The 12,058-nt window shown below is 38.7% G+C and overlaps 1 protein-coding gene across 4 annotated transcripts in view; it reads right to left on the bottom strand.

Annotated features, from left to right (window-relative positions):
* LOC149178694 (sulfhydryl oxidase 2-like) overlaps nt 1-11,530 on the bottom strand; it is a 284,209-nt gene extending 272,679 nt beyond the window's left edge. For 3 of the 4 annotated variants that reach the window (XM_089420398.1, XM_089420400.1, XM_089420401.1), the window contains exon 1: nt 10,758-11,363. In XM_089420398.1, the coding sequence (XP_089276524.1) occupies nt 10,758-10,972 (215 nt within the window). In that variant the 5' untranslated portion in view covers nt 10,973-11,363. The other variant, XM_089420399.1, reaches the window with a different exon arrangement.
* Nucleotides 11,531-12,058: the final 528 nt, after the last annotated feature.

The following is a 12,058-nucleotide window of genomic DNA, read 5'->3' as shown; positions in this document are numbered from 1 at the left end:
ATGGCTTTTCTAGGTGTCATTCTGACAATACTGTCTACACCAAGAAAGTAGGCAAGTCTCTTATCATTCTTGTTCTTTATGTTGATGATCTTATCTTGACTAGTAGTGATCCCAACCTTATAAACCATGTGAAGTCTATCCTTAAAAGGAAGTTTGAAATGACAGACTTAGGACACTTACATTATTTTCTTGGTCTTCAAGTCTTGCAATCCAAGGAAGGTATTTCCCTTTCCCAATCCAAGTATGCCTGTGATATTCTACACCATTTTCACATGGAAGACTGTAAGCCAGCCCCTTCTCCCTTTCAGTCTGGAGTCAAACTTTCAGTCACTTGTACTTCTCCTGAAGTTGATGCTACCTTATACCGTCAACTTGTAGGAAAACTTTTGTATCTAACCCATACTCGTCCTGACCTTTCCTTTGCTGTTGGCCTTGTTGCTCGGTTTATGCAAAACCCACGTGAAAGTCATTGGAAAGCAGCTAAAAGAATACTTCGTTATGTTGGAGGTACAGTTCAGTTTGGAATTCATTACAGTGCCGAAGCATCTCCTCTATTGGTTGGTTTCACTGATTCCGATTGGACTGGTGACCCTGATGATCGGAAGTCTACTGCAGGTTATGTGTTCACTCTTGGTTCAGGACCTATTACATGGGCTTGCAAGAAACAAGGTGCCATTTCTCTTTCTTCAACAGAAGCAAAGTATCGTGGTGCTGTAGAAGCCAGTAAGGAAGCCTTGTGGCTTCGTCAAATCTTGTCAGAGTTTGGCTTTCAGCAGCAACATCCAACTACACTTTGGTGTGATAATCAAAGTGCCATTCAACTATGCAAAGATCCAGTACAACATCAGCGCAGCAAACACATTGAACTGCACATGCACTTCATCAGAAAGCTCATTCACGACCATGTTCTTGAAGTGCAATATTGTTCAACAGATGATCAAGTTGCAGACATCTTTACAAAGGCTCTCACAGAGGCAAAGTTTACTAAACTTCGATTTATGGTTGGAGTTCAGGAAATTGACACTAAGGGGGGATAGGCTCTAGTGCCTCCTTCCTTCTCCTATTGTGTCATATTTGTAAATCCTTCAATCCTATCCCAAGTTGTTCTTAAGGGGGGATGTTAGGATATTCCGACACATAGGAAATAGTTAAGTATAACTTGGTCTAGTATAGAGTTAGGTAAAGTGTGTTTCTTTACTATGTACTTTTGTAACTTACAATCCGACGGTCACGATATGTAGTGATCCGACGGTTCATTCTCTCCTCGGTAATACCGACACTTGATCCGCGGCTTAACACCCGATTGGTCCATGATCTCTATTTAAAGAGCATGGAGGGTCATTTGTAGGTGAACTGTTCATAAGAGAAGCTTATGTAAAATTTCATTCTTTTATTAATAAATTGCCTGAAGTGGCCGCGTTGGCTCAGGCCGTGGACTGTTTCCCTCTTTGAGGGTTTTAACCACGTCAAAATACTAGTGTATTGATCTGTGATCTGTGTGTGAGCGGTGTCCTTTGGTGTTCTGTCTGATGAACTTACCCTGTAAATTCCTACAAGTAAGGTCCATTCTTCAAAACCTTCTCGGAAAGGGTCTAGGTCACTCATATCCATTGACTTGTTACTCATTGGTGGCTCTATACATATCGGGTATCCTCCCATCGGTGAAAGTCTATGAATAGAAGGGAGCCTTAGCGGAGGTGATAGTGGGCTAAGACTCCATTGTTGCCCTTGGCCTAGCATTTTCCCTTTAGGGATTCCCCTTAGGTCCCCTACTAGTTTGAGTGGTAACAAATAGGCTTCTAAGATCACCTTTCACCCTATCATTGATCCATTCATCTTCGTGATCCTCATTATATCGGGTCTCCTCCCCTCAATGAAAGTTCGTAAAGAGCAGGGAGCCTTAGCTGAGATGACAGTCGGCTATCACTCCATTGTTGCCCTTGACTAGTAGTTGCCCTATAGAACCCCCTCCTAGGACCCCTACTAGTTTGAGCGATAACAAGGACATCACCTTCAAAGGATCTAAAGTGATCTCCCTCTTTGTGGAGTCAAGGATCATTCTTGATGAGAACTATCTTCATCAAGGAGAAGTTCTCTATTATCTATATCAAGGAGGCAGCAAGTGGAATAAGCATCTTCACAAGTAAGTATATTTATGTCTACATTTGAATCTATCAAAATGTCTTTTTGCAAATAAAGCAACAAATTGGTTAGGACTTCTAACTTTCTTGCATGGAAGAAAATGACACATATGAATCTCATGGAAAATGAGATCATGGAACTTGTCAAAGGCTCAATCACCAAACCATTGAAAGAAGATGCTCAAGCACTTGCAAATTTTATGAAAGGGGAAGTAAGGGCTCAAAGGATTCTCATAGAATCCATCAAGGATCCCCTCATTCCATATGTATCTAAACTCGACACTTCAAAAGAAATATATGACAAATTGGTAGAGTTGTTTTTTGTAAGCACTGCAGGAGAAGTTATCTCTCTAAGGCAAGAACTCTACAAGCTAAAGATATCAAAAGAAGAAGGGATAGCCTCATACTTCATGAGGATATATGAAATAAGGGATCAACTTCAAGATCTGGGTGAAATAATGTCTGACAAGGAGATGACCATTGTAGTACTAAATGCACTACCAGAGGAATGGGGTAACTTTCCTTCAAGCATTTATGGGAAGGAAGAAGCCACTCCATTCAAGATCTATGGTCACTATGCAAGATTGAAGAAATCAGGCTAAAGGCAAAAACTGATGTGGGATCAAATGAACAAAATCAAGCATATGCCACAATGACAAAAAGAAAGGGAAAATTTGGAAAGTTTGGTCCCTAAAAAAAGAAGAAGAACTTGGCTAAGATTCAATGTTATGGATTTCAAGAATATGGGCATAAAAGAGATTGTCCTAAGCTCAAGAAGGGCAATAACAAAAGAGGAAGAGAAGAAGCCCATATCACCAAAGAAGTGGAAGAAGCTGAAAATAAGAAATCCAAGAAAGAGGAAGTAAAAGATCTCTCCTATGATTGATATAGTCTTCTTCACCTAGTTCTTTTTAAGTTTTCGTTTTTAAGTTCTTCTGTTATAAGATATGGAAATCATGAGTCACTAAGGAGCATGATAGGATGCATCATGGCATCATAGAAGCACTGAAAGCAAGAGCTTGTGATCATAGAGAAGCATGAAAGATAGCTGAAATAAAAGTCTATGGAAGTCACCTATGGACAGTTATAGCTCTTGGTAACCTCATTAGAAGCATAAGTGGTACTTATGGGAAAAGGAAAAAGTTATCTAGTACAAAGCTCATCATACATCAGTCAAAAGGAAGCATTTCTTGGATGAGGATACTTAAGATTCTCTATTGGAATCTTCGTCCGAAGGTTCACCAATTAAAAGGAAGCAAGTGTTCCATCAAGAATTCCAACTTGTGGAATTCATGGGATGATGGTATCATGACAAAAGAAGAGAAGCAGATCAAGGATTTGAAACTCTTTCAATCAAGGAAGTTGTTGAAAGAAGTCTAGATGACCTAAAGAAAAAATGAGATATGTATGCTTGTATTTGATAAACTAGAGTCATGTCATATGGTTGCAGGTAACATAGATAAATACTCTATCTCGAGAGCATGATCAAAAGAAAGGATCTCCTCCTTTGAAGAGATGCAGGAAGGCATGGGTCACACATTAACTAGATGAAATCAACATAATATGTCCTCATATGAAATATGAGGTAGTTGACAATAATTGGAGGAACTCTAATTGAAAGTTCCTGGGAAGAAAAATGTGTGAAGAAAGAAGGGAAGAGATCATGGAATATGCAACTATGAAGAAGGCAATCAACATCCAAGGACTAAAAGATTTGACTAGGATATCTCCATGAAAGATACGAAGACTTTGATGTAGTCTGAAAAAGAAAGAGACCCTTGACAGTATATATCTTTTGGAGATGTGTCAATATGTATGCAGGATGTTGATGCAAACTGGAAGATGTCATGATGAAAGACCATCACAAAGGTAATTTTAATGTTTGCTTCTTATTTTTGAATAATATCTAGATGGGCTTATGCAGGGCTGCCAAGAGAAGAGTTGTGGATGTCTTCCACCACTGATGACCATGTAGCATGATGAAAGATCCTCAAGGAAACATGGCATGAAAGAAGACCAGATATGGACTAATGGATCACTTTCCAGTGAAATGAATGATGACATGACTGACTCATGGATGAAACTGATGGATGTTCTATGCCCTGCGAAGAAGTCCCAGGAGATGTAGACTCTATGACAAAGAAGAAATTCATGACATCAAAGGAAGGAGTTCTACAAGCAATTGGTTGTCCCAAGATCTCCACCTGAAAAGTTGTTGAAAGCAAGTCCTTGGTCAAGAGGGAGCTTGGGTACATTCCTTTTATAGGAATAGGTACATTCCTTCAGTGGAATGGGTATGTCCTCCCTAAGTTGAGGGGGACAGATAGACACATCATTCTTTTCTTCACTTGGGAAGACAGAATGGAGGATTGCGTAAACATCTGGCATCTGATGCTCTTTGAGGATGAATTAGGGCATCCAAGATAAGAGTAGTTGTAGAGGATTGATATTCTTTGAGGACTGGGAATCCAAGATAAGAATAGTCCTGGTGGAAAATACTCTGAGAGAACCTGGGTGGGGTATGTTCCGAGAGAGACAATGATGAGGGTGTCTATACATCATTAGTCTCGCTAGCATTGAGCTTTGATCTTGTGGAGAGATAGAGTTGTTAGTCAAGGCCTTGTTATGTGACAATGTTGGATGATATGATGCTATACAGATGGATTACCAATCCGACTCTTCTTATGAGAATTCTTCAGATTGAGAATGTCCAAGTACCTTGTATGGATTATGAATACCTCCCTAGTTAAGAGGGAGTGTTGAAATATGTAACTAGGTTTGGTCTTCATAATGACATATGGAATGTTGATTTTATGTATTCAATGAAAAGAGAAAAATAAATTTAGTATTATTGTTCTTGAGGCATGGGTTTCATGCTCAAGGGAAATTTATTTTAGGTCAAGCTCACATTGAGAGCTTCTAGGATATGTCAAAAGAATTTTTGTCATGTATGAATAACCCTTCTTGGGTATGTTACATATTAATTTGAGTCGATATGAGTCTAAAATTGTAAAGGAAACCCCTCCAAGATCAAGGATACAAACCACAAGTCAAGTCGGCCTAGAAACTTCATCAAGTCGGCCTACCACGAGATGTTGGCCTATTTTGGAAGCCAAGCAACGCCTTTATAAAGGAGGACTCGGCCTCTCTCAAAGGACACAAAGAAGCAATCGTAGAAGTTCTATCTAGCAACAAGGAGTCATATGCCATAGCGAAGGAACAACAAAAAGGAAGAACAAAAAGCAGAATTGTTTGGGCCTATTTTGAGACATCCTTTCCACACGTGTGATTTGCAACTAGGGCACACTTCTCGGCTGTCAAAAGACGAAGATTACAATCACCATAGAAGGTTGAATTTCGGTAGAGGAGGAGTCATCTTGGAGGCCGAGTGGTTGAAGTAAAGGTATCTCATCAAGCGAAGAAGAAAGGAAGGCAATTTCTCCATTATCTTGACTACACAAATTGTCTAGGGTTTCTGCAGTTAAATCGAATTGCAGACAGAAGATTGCATGTCCAAAAAAGGAGGTCGAAAGAGAAGCCATCATCATTGGAAGGCTTGTTTGACTAAAGTTGACTTTGTGCAAGAAAAGGGTCCATCCGATCAACTTGATCTTGGAGGGGTTGTGGTCATGGTCTTGGCATTCGTCAATTGAAGTCTCTATAAGAAGAAGAATTCGTTTGGGTTTTCCTCTCATCTTGGAGAGGTTTTGGCCCTGGCTGATCGCCTATATTTTGTGTCTCTTGTCTCTTTATTGTTTATGCTTTGGTAGTTGTTTGATGAAGAAGAACACTATAATAATCTAATCAAAGAGAAGATCCTAATCGAAAGAAATAAAAAAAAATTCACAAGCATTTATCATCACAGAGAAATCTCCTAATGCTAATGCCCTGGACTTCTAAACATTGGTCAACCCCAAAACCAGGAATCAGACCAAAAACCTGTTGACCAAAAAATACATAAATATTCAAATTTTGAAGAAAAAATACATTAATATTCATGTGCATCCATATGAATCCAAACCATTATACACAAATATGCAAAGTTTATCATATATATAGCAAGCAAGGGTGCATATAACTAAAATAGCACCAAATGCAATCCATATTTGAACCAAAAATACATCAACAAAGAGGCTCTAAATGGCATTTATAGTCCAAAAAAAAATCGCGTTATAACAAATACCTACATATCATCAATATCATTGCATATGCTAGGATCCTCAACGTCAATATCACTATCTAAGAATTAAAATAAGATAGAAAAAGCTTAATAAGTCAAATTGAGATTTTGTTTGAGTGATGGGTACATTTTTAATGGGTCGTGATAGAGGAGTTCAACAATCAATGCCACCAACATTGAGATACATAGAGGGCTTGGTGCTCTTGATTAAATGCTAGTTCCACACCCTCATACATGATAGAATCCCATTGAAACATTGCAATCCCCCAATCCTAAAATCCTGAAAATTGTTAAAACTACTAGATTTTGAGTGGGATCTAAAATTATACTTTCTCCATATGAAATCCAATGAGGTTGGAACTATTCTCAAACATCATGAAACAATTAATGGTAATGTTAAAAATTTAAGTATAATTTAACATTAGTAGAATATTAGGGCCCTAGACTTCCCCACTCATAGATGACTGTTTTTAGGCAAAATTTATGGGGGATGCTTAGAAGCCACCTTTTTTTAAGGGACGTGCCCACAAGCACCCATTTTGGGAAACACGTGCCCCACATTGGGGAGACATTTCCCCCTGTGTTTTCCTGAGTTTCCCCAAAACACGAATGTGGGGAAATGTTTCCCAAAGCATCCCCCCATCCTGGGAGTGTGGGAAATGTGGGCAGCAAGTCCCCCACCCTTGGGAACACATCACTGAACTTAGCCAAAGGAAAATGCTTGTACATGTGATTTGACCTAAAATAGCCACCTTGTTCATGAAAAGGGGGCTATTTAAAACAATTATAATGCCCCTGAAATTTAAAGGAAGCACTTTCAAATTTCAACAAAAACGTACAAGGTGAGGGATTTGTGCTGATAATGGGAGGTGCTCAGAGTATGCAATCAGCAGTAGGAAGGCTTTGAGTGTAGAATGATGATGGTTAGCCCACCTTACCATGATGGGAAGAAATCTCAAAGATCAGCCAAGGTGGGATGCAAATACAGGTAAAGAGGTGGTGACAGGACGGGTGGGGTACTGATATACTCAATGAGGAATAGCCTACACCTCTCAAACGATTATTTGGTATTTGCAGTATCACCAGCTGCCCTTAAGGAGCATAATTTGTGTTTATGTCTTTCTACTTGTGAAATTTGGATTTTGTTGTTGTTGTGACCCTTTTAATCAATATAAAGGATCACTTGTGTAAGAAAATAGTTGTGTTACCAGATCCACCACCCTTGTGTGTAGGATCTGTGGATCCACAGATCTGAACCACCCAGGATCCATCATGGAAGTGGATCCCCTAGAGAAGGAAACAGATACTGTGGAAAATGAAAAGGATCCTGAAATTTTGGAACAAAAACCGAAACTTCCAGTACTTTTTTGACCCAACAATCCCCAAAAAAATATTTTTATATGAAAAAACTTCTAAAATCCTAAACTCCTAAAGGCTAAAACCCTAGACCCCATTTCTGGTCAAGGTCAGATCTATCCTTGCGTCAAGACCTGCTCTCAACTTATGCTCTCAAGGTCTGCTCTATCAAGGTTTTCACTCAAGGTTTGATCTATCATTATGATCAAGGTCTGCTGTCAATTTCTGGACTCTGACTTATCATTATGGTCAAGTTCCATAGTCAATGTCCAATTTATCTTTACGTGTTGTGTTGTTGTTTTTTTCAACCCATACTGTTACTTAGTCTTGCCATGGCCTTAAAGAGAACCACTGTATTCAGTATTCACCACTGATATGGACATGTGGATGTGTCTTGCAAAAACACTGTTATGACTTGCTTCATGCTCATGATGAAATGGTCTTCAAAATTATCAATAATCAATGATGGTTACAACTTATCAAATTATCAATTAAGGTACATGGATGGCTAATAATAATGTGCATGAGAACTCTCGCTTTGGTTATAACATATAGTTCTACTCTTGGGATTCTTGAATCAAGTTTTTATTTATTATAAAAATATTTTTTTTTATTTTTTTATACTTCTTGTTTCCCTGCCATACCCCTGGCTTTTCAAAATTCTGACGGATCTAGATCTGGATTCATATCCGTATCCTGGTAACTTAGAAAATAATAAGTCGGCTTAGAAATAGCCCACATAAGCAATAAGTGAGGATGTAGTGTATTCAGAATATTATTATGTGATTATGTGATATTGTTCCCTTTTGAGGTAATTTCTCATATTTCTTAGGAGTTGCTGTGTAAATCACCATTACTATTGTATTTTCATGCTCCCCCTCTATATTTACTGTATTTATATTTTTTGGTTATTATGGTAACTTGGATCTGATTATTTTTTGTTATAATAGGGTCAATTTTGGTTTGGTTTGCTGACACTGCTGTCAGGTGGTTTATGATTTTGAGCACCTTATGTCTTTTTTCTGCAAAGCTTGTAATAAGGGACAGATTATTTGCTTCTAAATTTTATTTTTCTGATGAATCAAAGCATAGAAAAGAAAACTACATGATATTTACTGGGTGCCATGGCTGGAATTAAAGGCCAAATTCCGCTTGGCAAACCCCGACAGGTTAATCCTGGGGCATAAGGAGATTGTTCCTAATAAACCTTGTGATCAGAATAGGCCTTCGAGGCACCTGTGCAATGGTGGGGAGATTAGAAACGAAATAGAACAAAGGACTTTAAAAGATAGAGGACTGTTGATGGTTAGAAATAACTATTGCAAAAGCTTATCCTAGACGCCAGCTGAACAAGCCATGCAGACTCAAACCAAAGGATAAATCTTGGCTTTATTGGATTCAAACTCCAGCATGTGTGGAAACCTTTGGTTGAGCCAAAAAAAGGTTTTCATTACCTGGCCACTGATCCTTGGGGGATGACTGGCTCTAGGCCAAAGACATTTTCAGATGGACTTCGCCAAGCCAAAATGTCCCAACTGTCAGAGCGATGAAACCTGGAAACACTTGTTTTGGTTTGTGAATTTGTTAAATCTGCATAGGATTGAGTATCCAAATTCTGTAATCAGTTCCTCCCAGTATCTTCTCCTGGAAAGCCGCCCTGTGTCCATCTCCTGTAAAGCCACCCACTTAGGAGATAATCTTCCTTGAGCAATTGAGTTCAATCCAGCATGGAAACTCATTAGAATAACCAATCACTCTCCTGACTCATTAGATTTATACACTTAGCATTGTAACTGTATAAATCTCTAATCTACTTAGGAAAAACCTCCTGATATCAGGTACTGAAATGCTCTTAACTTCTGATCAGTAAAGAGCCTCACTCGTTTAATTGGAACAAGGAGGATCCAACCTGATCATCCATAGATCACAAACCCCAAGTTTTCCTATATTGGTAAATTTCTTCTTTATTTAGAAAAAGAAGGAATGAAGCTACATTCAATAAAGTTCAAACTTCAGTCTAGTAAAAGCTTTAGCTGTTATGATAGCTCTCCAATATGTGCAAAACTTCACTTGCACCCTGCTCCCTCAACCCATTCTCACCACTCGCAGTGATATAAAGGGAGGCCTTGCCACCATGCTATCCAAGTGGTTCGGAAATGGAGTGAGAGAAACACCACAGCTAGCCTCCCACACCTCCACAACGGGAAGACAAGTAACCGTGGGTGGCCTTAGCCATTTCTGAGGCAGTCAAGCCTTCCATGCCTGAGCAAGGAAACAATGGATAGGAACCCATCATTACACATTTGAAGCCTGTGATGTATGGAACGGTGCCACCCCACGAGGGCATAGACAAACTATTGCCTAATGCGGGCATGATTCTTTGGCTGCCTAGTTTATGGATTTTGTGCCTTTGACTCTGTGGAACAGTTGGCCTAGGATTATGTTACTAATGGTTGTTACTTGTTTGTACTTGGCTATTAAATCTCTAAGGCAATTTTGTACTTTGAAGTTTGAAATAGCGCAATTTTGATTTCTAAACTCCAGGGGCTTCCAGCTTGAGGTGACCGTGTGTGGCCTGTTCCTCTGTATAATATACCTGGTCTGTGCACACTAGGTTTACTTCGAGGAACATTTTATTTAAAGATGACAATATTCCTAAAAAAACACAATATTTATGAGCATCAACATTTGCCACTTGCAATTTGTAATTAACTATGTGTGCTGAAGAGGGGTTCTCTAACGAGATATAGGTCAACAAGAAAAATAGCCGTCCCCCAGAGCAAATCGAAGAAAGTATAAGAACGCTAATTTTAGATCGAAAAAAAGGAGCTCATTTTTTATTTAAAACTGAGGGAACGCATGTGGATCCTTAACCAAATTGGCATGTTGGAGCCCGTAAAAATAACCAAAAGAAAGAGAATTGACTGGCAAATCGACTCACCAATAATTTTAGATCGAAAAAAAGGAGCTCATTTTTTATTTAAAACTGAGGGAACGCATGTGGATCCTTAACCAAATTGGCATGTTGGAGCCCGTAAAAATAACCAAAAGAAAGAGAATTGACTGGCAAATCGACTCACCAATTTGCAAAGAACTCCACAATTGCCCAGGACGCTGGCGTCATCCATAGCGTATTATTAAAATCGTCCATCTTCAATTCAATAGCAGCATCGGCTTCGGAGGGGGCGTTGATACCCCGTGCCATCAAAGCCCGCCCAGCAAACGTCTGCGCTTGAACGGAAGGCGCGTCCACCAGACAAAACAGAACCAGGAGCGCGATCAAACTGACAGCCATTGGAGGTCTCGCAGCCTGCCCTTACAAATCCGTATCTGGCATCAATTCCGTACCCTCCTTGATCCGACGGTACGAAAGCGGGGACCGGAATATCTCAAATAAACGGGAGCCGAAAAACTGAGTTGACAGTCAGCATTCAATAAATCCTCCCCGTGTTTCGGAAAGGGAATGTCAGGGGCCCTCGAATTTTGCACTTAAAGCAGTAAATTTGCAGAGGCTTAAAGTAGCCTTGCAAACGCCGCTAGGTTCCGTGTCTGTAAAGCTTCAATGGGTAAAATTTTCAGCAGACAGCAAAAGATTCAATGGCAATTATTAGAACAGGAAATTGTTGTAAATTACTGTTCCAGAAAAGAAGAAATATAGCAGCAGAACAGGGATGGGAGGTTTATTCACTGACCTAGAAAAAAAACAAGATCACTCCAAACTCGAGAATTTTAAAATAATATTTTATTTCATTTTATAAATAAAACCTTCTAAGCCGGTAAGCTCGTGAAGCAGCGATATGAGAGGGTTTGGGTTCAGGAGTATTTTAAGAAACCCTCCCCATCGTTATTATTGTTACTTTGATACACTTGAAAATTTAGACATGATACAAAATTTAGGCATCTTCTTTAGCATTATCGACAGACACTCCATAAATTTTTCCTCCACCCGATACGCCCAATGTCTATGCATGACTCTAGGAATATAAATTGACCCATCTCGACCGCTAATGTGACAATGAATCATTTTAAACCCAACAATAATTTAATGGTCTTTTCCCGTTAATGTTTATTAATATTAATGTTATCGTTTTTTTATTTTCTCTTTAATTTCATTAATATTTTTATTATTAATATTGTTATTGACTTCCTTAAAGATCCATATTTCAAGGTACTATCATGTTGAGAAACGATGACAATGATATCATTACGTTACATCAACGATGACAATGATATTATTTTGTTACAGCAAGAGGAGAGATTTTAATATTTATAATGTATAAAAAAATTTCTAAACTATAGTTAATTTTATTAGTACAGATTTTAATATTCATGATGTATAAAAGTTTTTCAACTATAGTTAATTTTATTAGTACAGTTATAT

This window comes from Pinus tabuliformis, chromosome 4_1 (assembly GCF_031772625.1).
Source record: "Pinus tabuliformis cultivar Carrire ecotype Pingquan chromosome 4_1, CPIR1, whole genome shotgun sequence".
Lineage (NCBI taxonomy): Eukaryota > Viridiplantae > Streptophyta > Pinopsida > Pinales > Pinaceae > Pinus > Pinus tabuliformis.
The sequence above is the reverse complement of the archived record's forward strand: the minus strand, read 5'-3'. Positions and strand labels throughout refer to the sequence as shown.